Source organism: Carassius carassius, chromosome 50 (genome assembly GCF_963082965.1).
Source record: "Carassius carassius chromosome 50, fCarCar2.1, whole genome shotgun sequence".
NCBI lineage: Eukaryota > Metazoa > Chordata > Actinopteri > Cypriniformes > Cyprinidae > Carassius > Carassius carassius.
In genome coordinates, this window is record NC_081804.1 from 21,495,000 (window position 1) to 21,520,661 (window position 25,662).

General features: G+C 41.6%; 1 protein-coding gene across 1 annotated transcript in view; it reads right to left on the reverse strand.

The window, feature by feature from the left end:
* The window catches only part of LOC132133380 (cingulin-like protein 1), a 76,396-nt gene that overhangs the window by 43,107 nt on the left and 7,627 nt on the right, over positions 1-25,662 (reverse strand). Inside the window, exons 10-16 of the mRNA XM_059546168.1 lie at positions 9,245-9,397; positions 8,993-9,163; positions 8,768-8,911; positions 8,209-8,298; positions 4,230-4,313; positions 2,246-2,370; positions 1,845-1,953 (exon numbers count right to left, since the gene is read on the reverse strand). Of these exons, the coding sequence (XP_059402151.1) occupies positions 1,845-1,953; positions 2,246-2,370; positions 4,230-4,313; positions 8,209-8,298; positions 8,768-8,911; positions 8,993-9,163; positions 9,245-9,397 (876 nt within the window). The remainder of the gene's footprint in view (positions 1-1,844; positions 1,954-2,245; positions 2,371-4,229; positions 4,314-8,208; positions 8,299-8,767; positions 8,912-8,992; positions 9,164-9,244; positions 9,398-25,662) is intronic.

Below are 25,662 nucleotides of genomic sequence, written 5' to 3' on the forward strand. Positions count from 1 at the left end.
ACCAACTTCAAATAAGCTGCAGCTCCCTGGAGGGGTCACGCTACATAATCATTTCTAAAACTTTGGTACAAGTCAAGCTGTTTCTCGTGTTGCTTGCTGCTCTTCTCACCATTAAATATCCAGCACGATGGCATGCAAGTGTTTAAATCCACGTACTTTGCTTTTGTTTAGTCTATTCGCTTATTAAGTCTGACGTCACGTAGCAGCGCTTCCGTGTCCAAACGCTCTATCAGTTACCACGAGAAAACAACAAAAGGTGCTAATATAAACTCACAAAGTAATAGAATACTAGCGAAAAAAAGTTATAATATTAACCTTTAACTCCATACCGAAGTACCAGATAGCCAGACAATGAAAATATAAATATAAAAAAAATTTCTAAAAATTATTTGTGTTTGGGACGCTGTGAGCACGGAGACTGTAGTGTATATCGTAAGTTTGAAAGCGTTTAACTTAAATTATCAATATGAATAAACAGTGCTCAGAAACGGCTGCTGAGGTCATATTCTCAAGTGAAGCGAGTTGAGGCCTGGACCCGGAAACAGCGCTTCTTACGTCATCACTTAACAACCGAATACTTTCACCACCATTAAAAGGCAGCAGGTGCATAAATACACTTTTGTTTACTCCATGTAGTTCTAAGAGCTGAGGTGTACATTGTGATTTTCTGAAATACATTAAGGTAAGTGCGCAAAGGTCTCTCTCACACACACTCTCTCTCTCTTTCTCACACACACACACATACACACTCAATATAATATGCTGTTATACTCCATATAGCTTCATATACAAGTCAGAAACTAAGCTTTTTTTGCACAGGCCTATCTAAATGGTTAATGGTCCCACCTAGTGATCAACTGTAAAAATGACAAATGTTACCTCTTCCCAACAAGGAAAACCACCAACAATCAAGAATCTCACACACAAACACTATAATTTGCTGTTATACTCCATATAACTCCATATACAAGCCAGAAACTAAGCCCTTTTTTTGCACAGGCCTATCTAAAGGGTTAATGGTCCCACCTAGTGATCAACTGTAAAATTAACAAATTTTACCTCTTCCCAAAAGGGAAAACCACAAACAATCAAGAATGCATGATTACATGGTGTCATGGCTTTGCAATCAAAAAATGTCGTTATAATGGAAGTCAATGGGGCAAAAACAGCCACCAACAACTAATTAGGGAGAAAAAATTAAATCTAATGTTGCACAAAAACTAAAAATGCATCAAAGCCAATGTTGCTACTAAACTTTGACATGCCCAAGACTGTTATAAAAAGTAAAAACAAAATCCAGCCACAATTACTTTTATATTGAAAATAAGTCATTTTGTGTGTTTTTTTTTTTCCCAAATCAGTGACATCATTTATGAACTTGGCAATTAAAGAGTTAAAATCTTGGATTTTTTAAAAACATTTGGTAGTTTTGATCAGGACTGAAGTTGATTAACAGATTTATGCAAAAAAAAAAAAAAAAAAATATGATTCTGATACATTTTTACAGCAGTTTAATTGAGTGGATGTTTTCATCCCGAACAACTCGAAAGGGTAGTGAATTTGAACAATCCACAAGGGTTAATGAGAAAAGAGTTAATGTGATTGAAAGATTTTTTTCATTCATTCTGTGCCAAAGCAATGATAACTGATTCAGTTTATTGTGCTTCAATGGGAGAAGAGTTTGGAAAAATTGGTCCTAGTGATTGGACAAAACTGTATGAATGTGGAAAGCAAGATTAAAATCCTGAAGAAGGTCGTCATTATTTGCAGTTGTTTGGGTCTGGGAGGGGAAGGTTTTTCTACTCTGATATTCGGCCGCAGCACAGCACAGATGTGATGGTCACCTGATCTCTCTGGTCCTGCAGCGAGAGCTTCTCCTCCTCCAGGTGCAGCGTCAGCTCCTTCATGCGGCGCTCCAGTCTACGGCTCATCTGCTGCAGCTCGCTCTTCTCTCTGAGAACAGACAGAGAACATTTACATTTACATTTACATTTATTCATTTAGCTGACGCTTTTATCCAAAGCGACTTACAATTGCTATATATGTCAGAGGTCGCACGCCTCTGGAGCAACTAGGGGTTAAGTGTCTTGCTCAGGGACACACTGGCGGTTCACAGTGGATTCGAACCCGGGTCTCCCACACCACAGGCATGCGTCTTATCCACTGCGCTAACACCACCCCCTGAGAACAGAGTCAGAGCAGCAGGAGACCCTGTGAATCAGGAGCATCTGCTGCGTCTCCTCACCTCTCCTCTCCCAGCAGCCTCTCCTCCAGCTCCTGCAGGTGCAGCTGCAGTTTGGAGACCACAGCATCCTGACCGATGCGCTGAGATCCCTCCAGCTGCGCCACACGACCCCGCAGATCCTTATTCTACAGGACAACAGATCCAGGAGCTCAAAACAAACCCCTGACACCTAAAATATCCACCTCAAGCCCCCTGAGATTTTCATTCAGATTTCAATCATTTATTGACACATTCACATGCACACTTAAAAAAAAATACATGATGAATATTTGATGATAAGTATAATAATAACTTCATTTTAGACAAAATTACTTAAATTCTTAATTTCAAAGTTTAAATCCTCAGGCTTTAATTTTGGCAGATTACTGGTGAATTGCTTAAAACATCTGTTCAGAAAGAAGATGAATATCATGTGAATGATATCATGTGAAGCGAGGGGTAGATGATGCCACTACTACCTTGTTAAACTTACTATTCAAACATCTTGAAGGTAGTAAAACACACGCAAGGATTTTATTTGTTGATTTTTTTATCGGCTTTTAATACAATCCAACCACATATTTTAGTTGATAAGCTCTTAAAGAACTTTGACCTCGATTTTAATATTGTGGGATGGATTCTTGATTTTTTTAACCGACAGAACTCAGAGAGTGAGGGTGAATGGTTGCTTGTCTGAGGAGATGTCATCATCCACTGGGTCTCCTCAGGGGTGTGTCCTCTCACCTCTCCTTTATATTCTTTATTCTGACGATTGCCGCAGCAAGCATGAAAATAAACATATTTTAAAATTTGCCGATAACTCTGCTATTGTCAGTCTCCTCTCTAATGAGGAAAGTGACCATGGTCCTGTTGTGGATGATTTTGCACTTTGGTGTGATAGGGCATTCCTTCAACTAAATGTTGAAAAGACAAAGGATATGCAGATTGATTTTAGGCAAAAGTCATCAACTCCACAGCCCACTATTATAAATGGGAAGATGGTGGAATTCGTAGAAACGTACAAGTATCTAGGCAGTTCGATCAACAATAAGTTAACTTTTACCTCTAACACTGAAATGCTTTGCAAAAGAGGCCAACAAAGACTGTTTTGTCTTCGCAAACTGTCAAAATTCCGTGTTGATAAGACTCTCATGACCCTTTTTTATAAATCCTACATTGAGTCTGTTTTAACATTTTCATTAATTTGCTGGTATGGTAGTCTCACTGTCAAGGCCAAAACTGCCCTTTCCAATATAGTGAAGGTCAGTAGTAAAATTATAGGTGTCCAGCAGAGTAGCCTGTCTGTCCTGTATGATAGACAGGTAGTTAGGAAGGCCAACGCAGTTATCTCTGATAGCTCCCACCCCCTTCATTCTGAGTTCCAGATATTGCCTTCCGGGTCTCGGTACAGATTACCTCCAGTGAAGAATAACAGATATAAGCATTCATTCGTCCCGAGAGCCATCTTGTTTATGAATTCAGCCCGGAAGAGTAGACAGACTATAACTATTAAATAGTGATGGGGTTATTATTATTATAATATGTATAGTATTGCTTTTTTTTGATGAGGTTGTTGCTGAAATGGGGATGGTTATGGAAATGTTGCTATACTATGAAATTGTCAGATTTTACTTTAACAAGGGCCTGTTACATTAAGTATTTCTTATGTGTTTTTGTATTGTATTTGTGCATCTGTGACTGTTCTGTGTTTATCTTGCTGCAAAACCAATTGCCCTATGGGGACAAATAAAGTCTAAAGTCTAAGTCTGAATGTGTAAATAAAGTGAATTTAGCCCATCTTGTGTTCCTGCATGCATGTAACTCTCACAGCACAGATATACTGTGATTTCAGTTTAATTTGACTTTACTTTTTATTTAATTTCACATTCAATTTAATTATTAACTCATAAAGCCCTGTTTGGAGATCTATTATATATTTCAATGAAATGCTTGATTTTTTTACTAAATGATTTTTATAGTCATGCATGTGAGTGAAGCGGTTCACCTGTCGCTCCAGACGGATCTTGTCACATTCCAGCTCGTGTCGAGTGGCTCGTTCCTGCAGCACTTCAGCTCTCACCTGCTCCATCTGACATATATACACACACACACACATATATATATATACAAACCCGTTTCCAAAACAGTTGGGACACTGTACAAATTGTGAGTAAAAAAGGAATGGAATAATTTACAAATCTCATAAACTTATATTTTATTCACAATAGAATGTAGATAACATATCAGATGTTGAAAGTGAGACATTTTGAAATGTCATGACAAATATTGGCTCATTTTGGATTTCATGAGAGCTACACATTACAAAAAAGTTGGGACAGGTAGAAATAAGAGGCCGGAAAAGTTAAATGGATATATAAGGAACAGCTGGAGGACCAATTTGCAACTTATTAGGTCAATTGGGAAAATGACTGGGTATAAAAAGAGTCTCTCAGACTGGCAGTGTCTCTCAGAAGTCAAGATGGGCAGAGGATCACCAATTCCCCTAATGCTGCGGTGTAAAATAGTGGAGCAATATCAGAAAGGAGTTTCTCAGAGAAAAATTGCAAAGAGTCTGAAGTTATCATCATCTACAGTGCATAATATCATCCAAAGATTCAGAGAATCTGGAACAATCTCTGTGTGTAAGGGTCAAGGCCGGAAAACCATACTGGATGCCCGTGATCTTCAGCTCTTAGACGTCACTGCATCACATACAGGAATGATACTGTAATGGAAATCACAACATGGGCTAAGGAATACTTCTAGAAAACATTGTCTGAGAACACCGTGCCATTCACCGTTGCCAGCTTAAACTCTATAGGTCAAAAAAGAAGCCGTATCTAAACATGATCCAGAAGCGCAGGCGTTTTCTCTGAGCCAAGGCTCATTTAAAATGGACTGTGGCAAAGTGGAAAACTGTTCTGTGGTCAGACGAATCAAAATTTAAAGTTCTTTTTGGAAAACAGGGCTGCCATGTCATCCGGACTAAAGAGGACAAGGACAAGCCAAGTTGTTATCAGCACTCAGTTCAGAAGCCTGCATCTCTGATGGTATGGGGTTGCATGAGTGTGTGTGGCATGGACAGCTTACACATCTGGAAAGGCTCCATCAATGCTGAAAGGTATATCCAAGTTCTAGAACAACATATGCTCCCATCCAGATGTCTCTCTTTCAGGGAAGACCTTGCATTTTCCAACATGACAATGCCTGACCATATACTGCATCAATTACAACATCATGGCTGCGTAGAAGAAGGATCCGGTACTGAAATGGCCAGCCTGCAGTCCAGATCTTTCACCCATAGAAAACATTTGGTGCATCATAAAGAGGAAGATGTGTCAAAGTAGACCTAAGACAGTTGAGCAACTGTATTATCCTGTATTAGACAAGAATGGGACAACATTCCTATTCCTAAACTTGAGCAACTTGTCTCCTCATTCCCCAGATGTTTGCAGACTGTTATAAAAAGAAGAGAAGATGACACACAGTGGGAAACATGGCCTTGTCCCAACTTTTTTGAGATGTGTTGATGCCATGAAATTTAAAATCAACTTATTTTTCCCTTAAAATGATACATTTTCTCAATTTAAACATTTTATATGTCATCTATGTTGTATTCTGAATAAAATTTTGACATTTGAAACTTGCACATCATTGATTGTTTTTATTCTCAATTTGTACAGTGTCCCAACTTTTTGAATCGGGTTTATATATCACACACAGACACGCCTTTGGCTTGCTTAGTTGTGGACGCTCGACTGATGAGACAGACACTATTGGAGGAGAGCTGAATTGGATGATGACATCACTGAATCATCAATGAAATGACTTTAGCTGAAAAGTGACTCTGTTATTGTCTTCATGCATTACTGACAACCTATTTTCCTGTTTAACACCGTAAAGCTGCTTTGACACAAACAGTATTGTATAAAGCGATATAGAAATAAAGGTGACTTGACACACTAACACACACACACACACACACACACACATACATTTATATATCCACGATTTCTGTGGATTGAGCATTCATCATGTTCTCTCCACAGTATTCATATATCATAACTGTGCTTGTCATTATTCATGTGAATGCATTAATCTGTGGCCTTATGAAACTGCTCATGATGTATGTACAGGTGCTTCTCAATAAATTAGAATGTTGAGGAAAAGTTAATTTATTTCAGTAATTCAACTCAAATTGTGAAACTTCTATACTAAATAAATTCAATGCACACAGACTGAAGTAGTTCTTTTAATTATGATGATTTTTGCTCACATTTAACAGAAACCCACCAATTCACTCTCAACAAATTAGAATATGGTCACATACCAATCAGCTAATCAACTCAAAACACCTGCAAATGTTTTCTGAGCCTTCAAAATGGTCTCTCAGTTTGGTTCACTACGCTACACAATCATGGGGAAGACTGCTGATCTGACAGTTGTCCAGAAGACAATCATTGAAACCCTTCACAAGGAGGGTAAGACACAAACATTCACTGCCAAAGAAGCTGGCTGTTTACAGAGTGCTGTATCCAAGCATGTTAACAGAAAGTTGACTGGAAGGAAAAAGTGTGGAAGAAAAAGATGCACAAGCAACCGAGAGAACCGCAGCCTTATGAGGATTGTCAAGCAAAATCAGTTCAAGAATTTGAGTGAACTTCACAAGGAATGGACTGAGTCTGGGGTCAAGGCATCAAGAGCACCACACACAGACGTGTCAAGAGATTTACTGAACCACAGACAACCTCAGAGGCATCTTACCTGGGATAAGGAGAAGAACTGGACTGTTGCCCAGTGTTTCAAAGTCCTCTTTTCAGGTGAGAGCAAGTTTTGTGTTTCATTTGGAAACCATGCTCCTAGAGTCTGGAGGAAGGATGGAGAAGCTCATAGCCCAAGCTGCTTGAAGTCCAGTGTTAAGTTTCCACAGTCTGTGATGATTTGGGGTTCAATGTCATCTGCTGGTGTTGGTCCAATGTGTTTTTTGAAATCCAAACTCACTGCACCCATTTACCAAGAAATCTTGGAGCACTTCATGCTTCCTTCTGCTGACCAGCTTTTTGAAGATGCTGATTTCATTTTCCAACAGGATTTGGCACCTGCCCACACTGCCAAAAGCACCAAAAGTTGGTTAAATGACCATGATGTTGGTGTGCTTGACTGGCCAGAGAACTCACCAGACCTGAACCCCATAGAGAATCTATGGGCTATTGTCAAGAAGAAGATGAGAAACAAGAGACCAAACAATGCAGATGAGCTGAAGGCCACTGTTAAAGAAACCTGGGCTTCAGACCACCTCAGCAGTGCCACAAACTGATCACCTCCATGACACGCTGAACTGAGACAGTAATTAAAGCACAAGGAGTCCCTACCAAGTATTGAGTACATGTACAGTAAATTAACATACTTTCCAGAAGACCAACAATTCACTAAACATGTTTTTTTTATTGGTTTTATGAACTATTCTAATTTGTTGAGATAGTGAATTGGTGGGTTTAGTTAAATGTGAGCCAAAATCATCAAAATTAAAAGAACCAAAGACTTAAATTTTATAATACTTCAATGTATTTAATACACAAGTTTCACAATTTGAGTTGAATTACGGAAATAAATGAACTTTTCCTCAACATTCTAATTTATTGAGAAGCACCTGTATGTGTGTATGTGTGTGTGTGTGTGTGTGTGTTATTCTGAGTGTGTCTGTGCTTTCTTTGTGTTTGACTGGAACAAAACTGAGTGACTGCAGTTAATGAGATACGGCTGAATGAAGCCCAGAAATAGAGAACCAGACAATCAGAGAACTGGAGTACTTTAAACCGGGTCAGAAACACACACAGTCCATTAGACACTGACCACAATCACGACCTACTTACACACACACACAAAGTTTCTGTCATGACCTGCAGACATCAAACACACACACATTCAAGCTGAGAGATGTTGTCTGTCCGGTGTGTGTGTGTGTGTGTGTGTGTGTGTGAGACCTGCTCTCGTCCTCGTTCCAGTCTTTTCATGAGCGCGTCTGAGCTGCTGCGCTCTTCTAACACACTCCGCTCCAGCTCACACACTCGCACCTGGACACACACACACGCATTAAGCACATGATTTTCTGAATTAACTGGAGATTAAAGTTCAGAATACTGTGTGTGTGTGTGTGAGTGTGTGTGTGTGTGTGTGTGTGTGTGTGTGTGTGTGTGTGTGTGTGTGTGTGTGTGTGTGTGTGTGTGTGTGTGTGTGTGTGAGTGTGTGTGTGTGTGTGTGTGTGTGTGTGTGTGTGTGAGTGAGTGTTAAATGTGCGTGTTTGATTGTGTGTGTGTTTGAGGATGTGTGTGTGTGTGTGTGTGTGTGTGTGTGTGTGTGTGAGTGTGTGTGTGTGTGTGTGTGTGTGTGTGTGAGTGAGTGTTAAATGTGCGTGTTTGATTGTGTGTGTGTTTGAGGATGTGTGTGTGTGTGTGTGTGTGTGTGTGTGTGTGTGTGTGTGTGAGAGTGTTAAATGTGCGTGTTTGATCGTGTGTGTGTTTGAGGATGTGTGTGTGTATGTACCTCCATGAGTTTGCTGTGTCTGTCATCGTGTGTTTGTTGTTTCTCCTCCAGCTCTTTTATTCTCCTCTGCAGCTGCTGAGTTTTCAGTTCCGCCTCGTTCAGATCAAACTCACAGCGAGAGAGTTTCTCCTCCAACATACACCGCTGAACACACACACACACTTTAAATTTGATGACAGAAACACCAAACAGAGCCAGTGTGTATGTTTGTGTGTGTGCACGCACCTCTCTCTGATACTCCTGTGTGGCATGTGTGTGTGTCTGTAGTTGTGTGTGTGTGTCATGTAGCTGTGTGTGTAGCGTGTCCAGTTCTCTCTGGCTCTGATCTCTGAGCGCGTCCACCTCCTCCTGCAGCCTCAGCGTCTCCTGCTCCGACCCCGTCACCGCCGCGCTCATCTACACACACACACACACACACACAGAATGAGTGCGATCAGAGCGACTCCTCCATCAGACGGGGGTCACACCTCCTCTCACCTCCTCTTGCAGTCGCTCTAACACTCGGTCCTGGCTCCTCCTCTGCTCCTCTAACTCACTGCGTCTCTGCTGCAGCTCCTCCATCTGACGGTGCTCCTCCTCAAACCTCTCCTTCAGCTCACGATGAGCTCGAGTCAGTCTGCTCAGCTCACTCTGAGACACAGACCAGTCAAGTCAGTCAATACAATACAGAGTCTATCAAGTCTGCTTTACAGTATTAAACAGGAAAATATATAATGCAAGCACAATTCAGTTCTGCTAAAAAGCAGCACTAGAAGGTGGAAAAGAGTAAACAGTCAATGTTTCAAGTTAAAGGCATCTCATTGTTAGCCGCATGTCCAGTGTCGGGCCAGTGCGAGGCGAGCCAGGGCTTAAAGCGGGCCGGGGGGGCTGATAGCCTCGGGCCAGTAGCACCGAGGCCAGAATAGTGCAGGGTTTCCACAGTCGAGCCTGAAGCTCCGCTGCACGTCACTAAAACACGCCCTTTACACATCTCTCAGAACAACGTCACGAAACCCCATCATGTCAGCAACAAAGAGAATTATCAAAAAACTAAGAAATAAATCAATGGAACATGTGCGATCACAAAAGGTGACATGATAAAAGCGGCCGTTTGTTTACATGCTTTGTTATATATTCCTATTCAAAAGCATCGATGTTTTAACTATAGAATACGTGATACATTGATCATAATGAATTAATTTATCAGGACTCAAAATTAATCACACATAAATACACTTATTTCTATTTTATTTATTTATTTTTAACGCTTGTGAAAATAGCCTGCTTATTCAGTCGAGTCTGTTTTCTGTTTATTTGGAGCCACAGTAGCCATCACGTTTAGAATGAATGATAATATCTCTATTTTTATAAAAGCTCCCAAACATAAAACATTATTATATTTCTATGATAGGCTACGTGGAGCTAAACTCTCGAGATGAGACTTATGACAGATAATAAAAGTTACTAAATAAATATATGATTGTGAGAGAGAATAACTGATTTCTCCAAGTGGTCATATTTACCATGTTTACTATGGTAATGTTAATGTTTAGCGTGCAGTCTTTTACATTGCTTATAAATATTTCTGCCTTGTTTAGTGATTATAATCTACATCGGATTATGTTATTTCAAACATTCGCTGATGACTGAAAGTGAGTTTTGAGCTCAGCTTATTTTAAAAAGTCTTTAATACTTTAATACTTTCTGTAATGATCTGTGCTGACGATCTCCAGACGCGGAGAAACTCCGCCTTTGTTCAGAATCACTCCTCTGGGCGTTTATCACCTTGTGGGTGTTTTCAAACTGCTGGGTGTTTCTAAATCATGCAATCTAAATGATACCCCCTACCCAATCCCACCCCTGAACCTAACGTCACTAATACGTCAACCAATCAGGTATCATGGTAAACACCCTGATCTGGTAACTCCCATTACTTTCCTGCAGAGACCTATACTTGGCCCGCTTTGGCCCAAGGTTTTCATCGGGCCAAAAAACCCTGGCCGTTGGCCCAGAGGAAGCCCCGGCGAGGCACGATCAAGCCCCAGAAGTGACAGTGGAAACGCGACTGGCCCTGGCACGCACTTGCACACCCGCTTTAAGCTCGACAGTGGAAACAGGGCTATTGATTCAGTTCAGGTTGATAACTTTGCAAAGTTCATCAATTATGAAATGAATTTATGGCTGCAACAAACAATTATTTTGATAATCAATTTGTCTAACGATTATTAGAACAACTAATCGCCAATTATTTCACTGATTATTCAGTAAGTTTGATCAATTATTCAGCTTTTACAATGAGTTAAAATAATGAGTTACACATATTCTAACTAATAAATAAACAAGGTAATCACTTCGGATTTTAAAAACATCAAACAATTGTATTATTATTGTACATTTACAATTATTATACAATTATTTTTTACAATACAAAAAAATATATATTGGCATACAAAATGAGATGACGGACAGAGACTTTCACTCATTCACCATTTAAACAGTATGACAAAGAAACTCATCATTCTGTTACATCATACATCACTTTTTGTAAGTCATACGACTATGGAACAAATAATGGTAAGTGATAAGACATTTTAGTTTTGGATCAATTTTATTCACAACATTATCACTACATTACATTATAGTCTTATAATACTCAAAACAGCCCTGAGATAGATTAAGCTTTAATCTCTGCAAACCAAACTGTGACTTTAACGTAATAATATTTTTTTTTTCTTCTTTGCATTGACTAATAAAAAGACCCACACTGGAAAGATATTTTGTAACAGAAAAACGAGTTGCAATTGTAAATCAATCTATTGTATAAAGTGCTATATAAATAAACGTGACTTTACTGAATGCAGAGCTGGTGCAAACATCACATCGCTATGATCAGATGCTTTCTGAACTGCTGCTTTCTCACCGCTGTTATTTTTGCTGTGTTTATTTCGTTATTCAGAGGAAAGCACGCAGCCATGGGCATCAGAAGCAAAAAAAAAAAGATGTGGGTGGGTCCTCCCCCCAATTTTTTTTAGCATTAACAACATAGTGTAAGTATAACTGTAATTCAGTGCTGCAACAAAGACTATATGATGCCTTTAAAAGCAACAGGCGAACAAATGATGAAGATTCATTTAAAGAGCAGCTTGTTTAGTGACAGTATTTGAGCACACAGACCCACCTGAGCATGTTATGCTATGATGCTTTTTTTACCTTGTTGTGTCGCGCAAGGGATCCTGCGACATTTTCAGGATGCACACAGACTTTATTTTTATTTTTTGGTCAAAAACAGTAATTAATTGTTCAGTTAAATTCAATATCTTGAGAATGTAACTTTTACACATGTCATTAAGTCTTGAGGACCAAACGATCGGTGACAGCAACCCTGAGCAAAATGAAGGCGTCACGTGTTTTAAACCTTTTAAAAATGGCAACACAGCAAACTTCAACAAAATGATCAAATACATCCAACAGCATGCTCACAGCTGTTATACAACAAAAGAGAACAAAACAATGCTGATGAGGTGGATATTTAAGATTGAAAAAAATAAACTTCAAATAGCCTGCTGTCTGTGAATGACCACTTATTCATGACAGCTTAATTTTCTCAACTTTAGCCTCTTAGTATGTAGCCTTTTGTTTCAGTTATTTGTAGGCACTGTGACAGAGAGGAAGAGAAAGAGCGTGTTTTTTTTATTTTAGTCCCTTACCTGTAAATATCTTGTGTGAGAGAGAGAATGTGCTGTCTACTGTTTTATACCAAATACCCACAATTCCCTTCAGGTCTGGTTTTACGGAGGTCCTAAAGATGAAGCTGTAATACTAACATTGGCGAAACAGATCTAACAAGCTACCCAATTCATATTTCTGTTTGCGCTGTAGAGAACGTAAAAGGTTTCCATTTACAACTGGTTTTACTGCGTTTAGAGTTAAATCTACTTCATCCAGCACTGTTTGTTATGTTTGTTCTTAAGCATCTTGATACTGTTTGTTTTATTGATGGAGGAACGCTTCATATGATTCATATGACTCAAAATAATGATTAATCCATATTTAGCGGCATGGCTAGTTCACTCGACAGAAATATGGGATCAGGTCAGCCGAAGCACTCATGGTACACACAGTGCATACAGCTGTACACCTGCAGGTTCCACTGGTATCGCAGAAGTGCAGCAAGTGTGAGAAGTGAAAACACAGAATTTAGTTTAATTTATATGGACTATAAAAAGAGCCAAGTGGAATGGATTTGAGATAGCAGCAGCATTGAAGTCAAAGTATGGAGTACCTCAAGGATCAGTACTAGGGCCATTATTCTTCACGCTTTATATGTTACCCTTGGGAGATATCATCAGGAAACATGGTGTTAGCTTTCACTGTTATGCTGATGACACTCAGCTCTATATTTCTTTGCAGCCTGCTGAAACATACCAATTTGAAAAACTAATGGATTGCATAGTCGATATAAAAAACTGGATGAGGATGTGGGGTCAAAAATAATCCAAGACTTCTATTTTCCTGTCTCAAACCTATCTTGAGCAACAAAAGGGCCATTTGGCATTCCTGAAGGCACAGAAGTGCTAATTAGGATCAAGGATTGTAGTCCGACATGTGTATACATCATGGGTCTGCTAATTGTCACACCTTTTGTCCAGTGGGTGAAGCTGTAATCTGCTGATTGGCCAGTTTGAATGTCCCACATTTGGTTTTTAATCACATGATCAAGGAAGGGATAAAAGAAGTGTGTAACTGTTGCTCTGTCTCTTTTTCTTTGCAGACTCTTTTCTTTGCTACCCCTTTTCTGGCACTCTCTTCTTGGTGCTCTGCCCTCCCTCCCTATTTTTCTCCATCTTTTTCTCCCTCTCTCTCTCTCGGTACATACATGTTGGATACAATTGTCTATGTTTGACCATCCTTCATCTATTTTGTTACCAATTAGTGTAAACATAAAAAAAATTATTAAACCATTTAAATTATAAATTATGTGCTAACTAGTCTTGATACAATATTAACTTTTGAAAGGCTACCTATTGCAATACAAAATAGTCACTTAATAGCAATGCTCTCCCACATATTTATCTATTCTAACTGCACTTATTTCCATTGTTTGTATAAGTGGCAGTGGGTGGTAAAAGATTAGAAATATCATCACACTGATAACTTTTCCGTTAATGGATTAAAGCTGGCCTTCTGACCACGGAGTGGGTAAGTATGTTTTCATTCTCTATTTTGTATGATATTAAAATTAGAAGGTTGTAAGTAGCTTCAGTATTCACATTACTATACAATCCGACAAAATTCTGATTATCTCCTCAGTGATGGAAGGGAAAACCTCTAAAAAAGTGATGCACTGTTTGCTTTATGGAGCAAAAAACTTGAGCCTACTTTGTGCAAACTCAAAAAAGAATATATTGATACTAGAAGTTCAGATGATGAAATGTCCGAAAGGTGGGACATGATTGGCAAATATCGAAAGAAATCAAAACATGGTGAAATAATTGGGGCTTTAAACATCATAAGCTGTACACGGCTACGTGTAAATGAGCTAAATGCTCACAAGTCCATGTTTCCCAAAATCCTTAACAGCGATGGGGCTAAAAAGCATGTTTACTTCTTAGAAGATGTGACTTGCTGTGCTGACTCCAGAATGATTTGTTCAGAGGAAGCATTTGCCACTGCTCAAATGATGATGGCATCTGATGATGCAGCACCATAATAGCATAATAGCGAGTCGTGGGCCAGAATGCATGGTGTAAAGCAGGGTCCCTCAATAGGTGGCCTGCAGGACAGAGAAAAATGTTTGGCCCACGCTAATATCAAATAATGTGGCATGAAAATTCAAACGCAGCATCAGAAAGCCACATTGACTTACATTGTGTGTACACCGGACATCAGCAGCATGGCACGACCCAGCAAAATACAACAGAACTTATTATAATCAGTGATGCTGTCTACACTGGATGCAGCACAGCGCGGTGTGACAAATCCCAGACAGAATACTGCTGACTCGTTCTATTTTTGACGTGCTGATACACGATTTGCAATGCTTTGTCACATCCAGTATAGATATAGGCTACGATGTGACAGCAAAAACATGGCAAGTGTGAAATAAAGAAAATTGGACACTGAAAATAGATGATTCAAATGTAAATGGATTGAACAGTTTTAAGTGAGTGAGTGATACCATCTTTGTTATGGATCTTTGTTATGGATGTTGGTTCGCAGTGAGTTCACAGTTTTAACGTAAGTTTGTTTTAGCCTAATTTATTTTCAAGATCTGAGGTAAAATATCTATTGTTGCTTTCACTATGACTATATAGATCACACAAAATAATATTCAAACTTACATTAGACACATTTAACATTGAATAAAGCACATAATCATTACCTAAGATTTTCACTGTCATATGTTGTTCCTGCCGCGAGGTCGCAGAAAATAAAAAACATTTCTAAAACATAATTTCGTGTGGCTTATGGTCAAGTGTCACTATTGCGGGTGGTTAGAGCAAAAACTACATGGAAAAGATGCTTTTCATCGCATCACGTCTGGTTGGGACACACAATGTTACAGTTTGATCCCCCAAAAAATCTAAGAATAAAATATTAATGCTGACAGATCTAATAATTAAATCTGTGAAATGGGAAAGTGGAGAGAAGATATTCAGTCAAGAGATGAGCAGGAACAGTTGATTTGCACGGCAGACATGGAGATACAAATCTTTTGTTTGTTCATTTGTTTTTAACATTCAACAGGCAAAGTTCTTCTGTATCTAAATGCAAAAATGTTCATAATTGTTTTAATAAAACAGAATACTGGGGGGGGGGGGGGTCTGAATATTTATCGTGTGACCATTTTTTTATTATTTTAACAAACGCGACAATAATATAATAATTGTAATAATGATTTATAAATATATATAGGTCAATTACCCTTGGCTTGGTATTGTTGGCAGAATTCGTCCCTCGGCGAAAACTAATTGAGGAACCCTGGTGTAAAGGAAGCATTAGAGAGTCAGGAAAATCCTCAAACTTCAGGAGAACACAGCAAACAACCCTGTGGCAAAGATAGCAGGTTTTGTAATTCCTGTCACAAAATAGGCCATACAGAGGAAAAATGCCGGTCACTGGGTAGGGGTAGGGGTAGACCTCCACCTTATATTCAGAAAGATAGGAAACCACTTTCTAAAGGCAGATATCAATGCTCATTTGCAGGTAAAACTCTTAGTGAGTTGACTGCATTGTTCATGCAATGCCTTCTTTCTGGCTGTAAAGGCTTAGTTTCTGGCTTGTATATGGAGTTATATGGAGCATAACAGCAAATTAGAGTGTTTATGTGTGTGTGTGAGAGATTCTTGATTGTTGGTGGTTTTCCCTGTTGGGAAGAGGTAACATTTGTTATTTTTTTATAGTAGATCACTAGGTGGGACCATTAACCCTTTAGATAGGCCTGTGCAAAAAAGGCTTACGCCTGTTTCACATATACTCCATCTGCAGTGCGTATGCGTTGCATATTTTTTTATTGTAATGCTTTATTGGGTGGTTGTTCTGCACGCTTAGTAAACAAACTACAGCTAGTCCAAAATGCAGCAGCAAGAGTTCTTACTAGAACCAGGAAGTATGACCATATTAGCCCGGTCCTGTCAACACTGCACTGGCTCCCTATCAAGCATCGCATAGATTTTAAAATATTGCTTATTACTTATAAAGCCCTGAATGGTTTAGCACCTCAGTATTTGAATGAGCTCCTTTTACATTATAATCCTCTACGTCCGCTATGTTCTCAAAACTCAGGCAATTTGATAATACCTAGAATATCCTCTGGCGCCGATACAGGATGGCTGCCTCCATGACGTGCTCTACAGTTATTTTTGTGTTTTAGTTAGTTTGTCCTGTCTTTAGTTATATTCCTGCAATCAGTTTCACCAGGGATGAACTGCTGAACATTCGGCAGAACACACCACAGGATATTTTTCCGGATTTCAATTATACAGACGTTTTACTGAACATTGTTATTGGAGAAGCAGCGGCGCTGATCAAGCGCTTCAGGACGCGCAGACGGGGGAAGCGAGCAGGAGCGCTCGTCAGACTCAGGAAGCGCGGATTTCGAACGCCATTGCCTAGCATCCATCTGGCAAATCTCCGCTCTCTACCTAACAAAACTGACGAACTCCTTCTGCTCTCTCGGACAAATAAGGATTTGTAGAATCACAATGCAGAATCAACGGGGAAATCATGTAGCGGCGGGACATGCTTTTACATCAATGAATGGTGGTGTACAGATGTTATTGTGTTAAAGAAGATGTGCTGTCCTGATCTAGAAATGCTGTTTGTCAACTGCAAGCCGTTCTATTCGACACAGGAGTTTCACTCATTCATTCTGGTGAGTGTTTACATTCCTCCACCAGCGCACGTGAGCTCAGCTTTACAGAAACTCGCTGATCAGATCACAGAGACAGAACAACAACACCTGGACTCTGTTTTAATCATTCCCGGGGACTTTAATAAAGCCAATCTCTCCCTTGAACTGCCAAAATACAGACAGCACATCACATGTCCCACCAGACAGTAATATATTGGATCACTGTTACACAAAGGATAACAGTGGGATGCATTTCACTCTGTTCCACGGGCAGCTTTGGGACGTTCTGATCACCTTCTGGTTCATCTTATACCGACCTACAGGCAGAAACTAAAATCAGCTAAACCTGTATTAAGGACTGTAAAAAGATGGACTAATGAAGCAGAGCAGGATTTACAATCTTGTTTTGACCTCACTGACTGGAGTGTTTTTGAAGCTGCTTCCACCGATCTGGACGAACTCACAGAGACTGTGACATCTTATATCAGTTTCTATGAAAGTACCAGGACTCAACTAAATTACAACAATGACAAACCGTGGTTCACTGCAAAACTCAGAAAGCTCCGTCAGGCCAAAGAAGATGCTTACAGGAAGGGGGACAATGTCCTGTATAAACAGGCTAAATACACACTGTGTAACAAGGAGTCGGAGGCGTTCGGATCCATATGCAGCATTTATTAAACAGAATGGTAATACAGGCAGAGATCAGGAATGGCGTCAGGTGTGTCAGGGATAACCAGAATCGTAACCAGAAACAAGCAGAGATCGGGCCAGGCAGCGGAGAATCAGAGTCGGAATAAACAGTCCAAAGGTCAAAACACAGGAATAACAAACACAGGGAAAAAGCTCGGAAATGTCAAACTGGCTAAACAAGACTTCGCAGTGAGTGAGAGTGAGTGTGCTGCTTTTATGTGTGTGTGTAAATGAGGTTCAGGTGTGGCAAGGAAATTGGCTGATGAATGAGGTGCAGGTGTGGCAGGGTGATTGTGATGCAGTGACTCATGGGTAATGTAGTTCGGGTGTGGTGCAACAGTTTGAGAGGTGCTAGTGTCCAAGTGACAACTGGTGGTGAATGGGTGTCCTGACTGGAGTGCCCTCTACTGAAGCTCATGGGCACTCCATCTAATGATAGTGACACACTGGAAAAGGAGATCAGAGTGGCAAAGAGGAATTATTCTGGAAAAAATAAGGACTCAGTTCACTTCCAACGACTCAGCATCAGTGTGGAAAAGTCTGAAAGAGAATACCAACTACAAGACACCACCCCCCAGCACTGTGGAGAATCAACGACTGGCAGACGATCTGAACGAGTTTTACTGCAGGTTTGAAATAACACCCATCACCCGCCCTGAACACCTCTCCACACAACCGTTCACACCATTCACAACTCCTGCAACACGCCCTGAACACCTCTCCAATCAACCATTCACACCATTAACAATTCCTGCAACCCACCCTGAACACCTCTCCAATCAACCATTCACACCATTAACAATTCCTGCAACCCACCCTGAACACCTCTCCAAACAACCATTCACACCATTCACAACTCCTGCAACCCATCCTGAACACCTCTCCAATCAACCATTCACACCATTCACAACTCCTGCAACCCATCCTGAACACCTCTCCAATCAACCACTCACACCATTCACAACTCCTGCAACCCACCCTGAACACCTCTCCAAACTACCATTCAAACCATTCACAGCTCCTGCAACCCACCCTGAACACCTCTCCAAACAACCGTTCACCCCATTCACAACTCCTGCAACCCATCCTGAACACCTCTCCAATCAACCACTCACACCATTCACAACTCCTGCAACCCACCCTGAACACCTCTCCAAACTACCATTCACACCATTAACAATTCCTGCAACCCACCCTGAACACCTCTCCAAACAACCATTCACACCATTAACAACTCCTGCAACCCACCCTGAACACCTCTCCAAACAACCGTTCACACCATTCACAACTCCTGCAACCCACCCTGAACACCTCTCCAAACAACCGTTCACACCATTCACAACTCCTGCAACCCACCCTGAACACCTCTCCAAACAACCGTTCACACCATTCACAACTCCTGCAACCCACCCTGAACACCTCTCCAAACAACCGTTCACACCATTCACAACTCCTGCAACCCACCCTGAACACCTCTCCAAACAACCGTTCACACCATTCACAACTCCTGCAACCCACCCTGAACACCTCTCCAAACAACCGTTCACACCATTAACAACTCCTGCAACCCACCCTGAACACCTCTCCAAACAACCGTTCACACCATTCACAACTCCTGCAACCCACCCTGAACACCTCTCCAAACAACCGTTCACACCATTAACAACTCCTGCAACCCACCCTGAACACCTCTCCACACAACCGTTCACACCATTCACAACTCCTGCAACCCACCCTGAACACCTCTCCAAACTACCATTCACACCATTCACAACTCCTGCAACCCGCCCTGAACACCTCTCCACACAACCGTTCACACCATTCACAACTCCTGCAACCCGCCCTGAACACCTCTCCAAACAACCGTTCACACCAATCACAACTCCTGCAACCAACCCTGAACACCTCTCCAAACAACCGTTCACACCAATCACAACTCCTGCAACCCACCCTGAACACCTCTCCAAACAACCGTGCACACCATTCACAACTCCTGCAACCCGCCCTGAACACCTCTCCACACAACCGTTCACACCATTCACAACTCCTGCAACCCGCCCTGAACACCTCTCCAAACAACCGTTCACACCAATCACAACTCCTGCAACCCATCCTGAACACCTCTCCAAACAACCATTCACACCATTCACAACTCCTGCAACCCATCCTGAACACCTCTCCAAACAACCACTCACACCATTCACAACTCCTGCAACCCACCCTGAATGCCTCTCCAAACAACCGTTCACACCATTCACAACTCCTGCAACCCACCCTGAACACCTCTCCACACAACCGTTCACACCATTCACAACTCCTGCAACCCATCCTGAACACCTCTCCAAACAACCATTCACACCATTCACAGCTCCTGCAACCCGCCCTGAACACCTCTCCAAACAACCGTTCACACCATTCACAGCTCCTGCAACCCACCCTGAACACCTCTCCACACAACCGTTCACACCATTCACAACTCCTGCAACCCATCCTGAACACCTCTCCAAACAACCATTCACACCATTCACAACTCCTGCAACCCGCCCTGAACACCTCTCCACACAACCGTTCACACCATTCACAACTCCTGCAACCCATCCTGAACACCTCTCCAAACAACCATTCACACCATTCACAACTCCTGCAACCCACCCTGAACACCTCTCCAAACAACCGTTCACACCATTAACAACTCCTGCAACCAACCCTGAACACCTCTCCACACAACCGTTCACACCATGCACAACTCCTGCAACCCGCCCTGAACACCTCTCCAAACAACCGTTCACACCATTCACAACTCCTGCAACCTGCCCTGAACACCTCTCCAAACAACCCTTCACACCATTCACAACTCCTGCAACCCACCCTGAACACCTCTCCACACAACCGTTCACACCATTCACAACTCCTGCAACCCACCCTGAACACCTCTCCACACAACCGTTCACACCATTCACAACTCCTGCAACCCGCCCTGAACACCTCTCCAAACAACCGTTCACACCATTCACAACTCCTGCAACCTGCCCTGAACACCTCTCCAAACAACCCTTCACACCATTCACAACTCCTGCAACCCACCCTGAACACCTCTCCAAACAACCATTCACACCATTCACAGCTCCTGCAACCCATCCTGAACACCTCTCCAAACAACCATTCACACCATTCACAGCTCCTGCAACCCGCCCTGAACACCTCTCCAAACAACCGTTCACACCATTCACAGCTCCTGCAACCCACCCTGAACACCTCTCCACACAACCGTTCACACCATTCACAACTCCTGCAACCCATCCTGAACACCTCTCCAAACAACCATTCACACCATTCACAGCTCCTGCAACCCGCCCTGAACACCTCTCCAAACAACCGTTCACACCATTCACAACTCCTGCAACCTGCCCTGAACACCTCTCCAAACAACCCTTCACACCATTCACAACTCCTGCAACCCACCCTGAACACCTCTCCACACAACCGTTCACACCATTCACAACTCCTGCAACCCACCCTGAACACCTCTCCACACAACCATTCACACCATTCACAGCTCCTGCAACCCGCCCTGAACACCTCTCCAAACAACCGTTCACACCATTCACAACTCCTGCAACCTGCCCTGAACACCTCTCCAAACAACCCTTCACACCATTCACAACTCCTGCAACCCACCCTGAACACCTCTCCACACAACCATTCACACCATTCACAACTCCTGCAACCCACCCTGAACACCTCTCCACACAACCGTTCACACCATTCACAACTCCTGCAACCCATCCTGAACACCTCTCCAAACAACCATTCACACCATTCACAGCTCCTGCAACCCGCCCTGAACACCTCTCCAAACAACCGTTCACACCATTCACAACTCCTGCAACCTGCCCTGAACACCTCTCCAAACAACCCTTCACACCATTCACAACTCCTGCAACCCGCCCTGAACACCTTTCCAAACAACCGTTCACACCATTCACAACTCCTGCAAGCCGCCCTGAACACCTCTCCAAACAACCATTCACACCATTCACAAATCCTGCAACCCATCCTGAACACCTCTCCAAACAACCACTCACACCATTCACAACTCCTGCAAGCCGCCCTGAACACCTCTCCAAACAACCATTCACACCATTCACAAATCCTGCAACCCATCCTGAACACCTCTCCAAACAACCACTCACACCATTCACAGCTCCTGCAACCCACCCTGAACACCTCTCCAAACAACCACTCACACCATTCACAACTCCTGCAACCCATCCTGAACACCTCTCCAAACAACCACTCACACCATTCACAACTCCTGCAACCCACCCTGAATGCCTCTCCAAACAACCATTCACACCAATCACAACTCCTGCAACCCACCCTGAACACCTCTCCAAACAACCGTTCACACCAATCACAACTCCTGCAACCCATCCTGAACACCTCTCCAAACAACCATTCACACCATTCACAACTCCTGCAACCCATCCTGAACACCTCTCCAAACAACCATTCACACCATTCACAACTCCTGCAACCCATCCTGAACACCTCTCCAAACAACCACTCACACCATTCACAACTCCTGCAACCCACCCTGAATGCCTCTCCAAACAACCGTTCACACCAATCACAACTCCTGCAACCCGCCCTGAACACCTCTCCAAACAACCGTTCACACCATTCACAACTCCTGCAACCTGCCCTGAACACCTCTCCAAACAACCCTTCACACCATTCACAACTCCTGCAACCCGCCCTGAACACCTCTCCAAACAACCGTTCACACCATTCACAACTCCTGCAACCCGCCCTGAACACCTCTCCAAACAACCATTCACACCATTCACAAATCCTGCAACCCATCCTGAACACCTCTCCAAACAACCGTTCACCCCATTCACAACTCCTGCAACCCACCCTGAACGCCTCTCAGAGCCGATCAGCCCTATACGCTCACTACGCAAGCTGCGTAGGGCCCCGCAAATTACTCAAGGCCCCGCCTCCTCCTCGTGTCATAGCGCGTCACGTCACCGTCAATTAATGTTTACAACATCCATGACAAAATGAAGCGAAACTATCCTCTGGTCACGAAAAGAGGAAAAAAAAAACCCATGAAAGTGAACTGCGGGAACAACAATCAGGTAAACTTGTCTTCTCTCCTCTCTAAGTTTGAGGTCAGCAAAGTAAAGTTTATACTTGAGTTTATGTGCATTTCTGTTGTCTTTTTTCGGTCTTCCTAACCTAGCTGGGCAGGCAGGCAGTGCATCTCTTGCATCACTTTGTGCCTGACAAAAGTGAGAGTAAAATACAATTATTTATTATGTTTGTTTTTGATAAACGACAAAGTGCAACAGTGTTTGTTTACTGCAGCTCGGAAAAGATAACCGCGTCGCGTGTTATCATGCGTTCATATGCGCATGCACGAAATGAAATGCGCATTTTTCAAGCAGAAATATATGTGGAGACCAGACAGACTGTACAATATATGGGCGAGAATGATGGCACTCCTCATCAAAAGTGCACATTATACATACATACTTTTAAAACAAGACACTGATTATCTAGTCTCAGTCAATGTGTAGTTAAAAACGCTATACAACTGCACTGCACTAATTATGCAAGATGGAAAGCAATGTATTGATAATTTGACAGTGATTGACTTGATTTATAGGCTATATTGAATTTAAAATGTTGATTAGCTGGACATACTGGTCAATGTGTGAATGCACATCCCTCAGTTAATAATAACAACCATAAATCAAGAATTGCTTCACCATATATATTACAAAAATAAAAAAAACCTTTAACATGCTATGGCAAGCCATTTTAGCTTTTATTCATTCACAGCTTATGCATTTTTGATATCAAGCATTACATTTTTTTTACTATTTGCAATGTGAATTCTTGATTATTTTTACTAATAGTTAGTCAATAATAGCTAATACTAATAATATTAATACTAATAGCTAATAGTAATACTTAGTTTCATTTTTATCTACCAATGTCTATTTTTGATATCAGGAATTACATGTTAACTTGTACAAAAGTTCATTCTTGATATCAATGATGTCATCACTCACAGGGATTATTGATATCTGCATAACTAGTTCACTAGTTAAATATTACAAGAGCCAAGCCATAGTATAAATAGTATTTTATATTTGAAAATGTATAAAAGAAAATTGGGAGCCAGTTTGAATGGGTCTGATGCAGCTTATAAAACGAGTTATCTATAATTTGCAGGTGCTATGCTTAAGTTTGTCAGTAGAGGAGATGCTGGACCATCAGCCAGTACAAGCAAAGACTCAGTTGATACACATCCAGCCTCAGCCAGTACTAGCACAGACCCAGAACAGCCAGCTTCAGCAAATACAGTACAGCCGTCTTCAGAAAGTACGAACACAGTGACAGACCCAGGTGAAGTACAGGCAGCCTCAGTCAGTACTAGCACAACCAGAGGTGTACAGCCAGCAGCAGATACAAGCAGCTCAGACCCAAATAGAACAGTTGCCGCTCCACCAAATGACCCAGCAGATTGGCCCCCCGTCTTAACAGACTTTATGAGGACTGAGTTTTATCTCTCCTGTTTCTGTAAGATTATGTAATTTATAATAAATGACTTTATATATTTTGAGTATTTTATTATTATATAGTTATTATCATCAACAACCACAACAATAGTAATATTAATTATATAAATTTATATATATATATATATATAAATATATATATATATATATATATATATATATATATATATATATATATATATATATATATATATATATATATATATATGTATATATATATATATGTATAGATATAGATATATAGTTATATAGATATATGATTTTTCCAATTTAGTTTTCTTCTTATTTATGTTTACATTAATATTCACTTACTTAATAATATTCACTTGTTATCTTAATATTCTATAGGAAATACTCTATTCAATAAATATTGTTTGTTTGAACCTCATTCTGTTCTATATTGTTGTTATATATTGTCAACTGTTTTGTTTAAAGGAGGGAGGATTGTATTGGGATCACTGAAGTGTCAGGTGTGACTGTGTGGCAATGGCAAATGGTTTACATAGCTCACGGCGTCACGGGTCAGTTAGAGGGCCCCTTAGCAGAATTTTGCTTAGGGCCCCAGGGAGGTCAGGATCGGCACTGACGCCTCTCCAAACAACCATTCACACCATTCACAACTCCTGCAACCCATCCTGAACACCTCTCCAAACAACCGTTCACCCCATTCACAACTCCTGCAACCCACCCTGAACGCCTCTCAAAACAACCGTTCACACCATGCACAGCTCCTGCAACCCACCCTGAACACCTCTCCAAACAACCGTTCACACCATTAACAACTCCTGCAGCCCGCCCTGAACACCTCTCCAAACAACCATTCACCCCATTCACAACTCCTGCAACCCACCCTGGACACCTCTCCACACAACCATTCACACCATTCACAACTCCTGCAACCCATCCTGAACACCTCTCCACACAACCGTTCACACCATTCACAACTCCTGCAACCCACCCTGAACACCTCTCCACACAACCATTCACCCCATTCACAACTCCTGCAACCCACCCTGAACACCTCTCCACACAACCGTTCACACCATTCACAACTCCTGCAACCCACCCTGGACACCTCTCCACACAACCATTCACCCCATTCACAACTCCTGCAACCCACCCTGGACACCTCTCCACACAACCGTTCACACCATTCACAACTCCTGCAACCCACCCTGAACGCCTCTCAAAACAACCGTTCACACCATGCACAGCTCCTGCAACCCACCCTGAACACCTCTCCAAACAACCGTTCACACCATTCACAACTCCTGCAA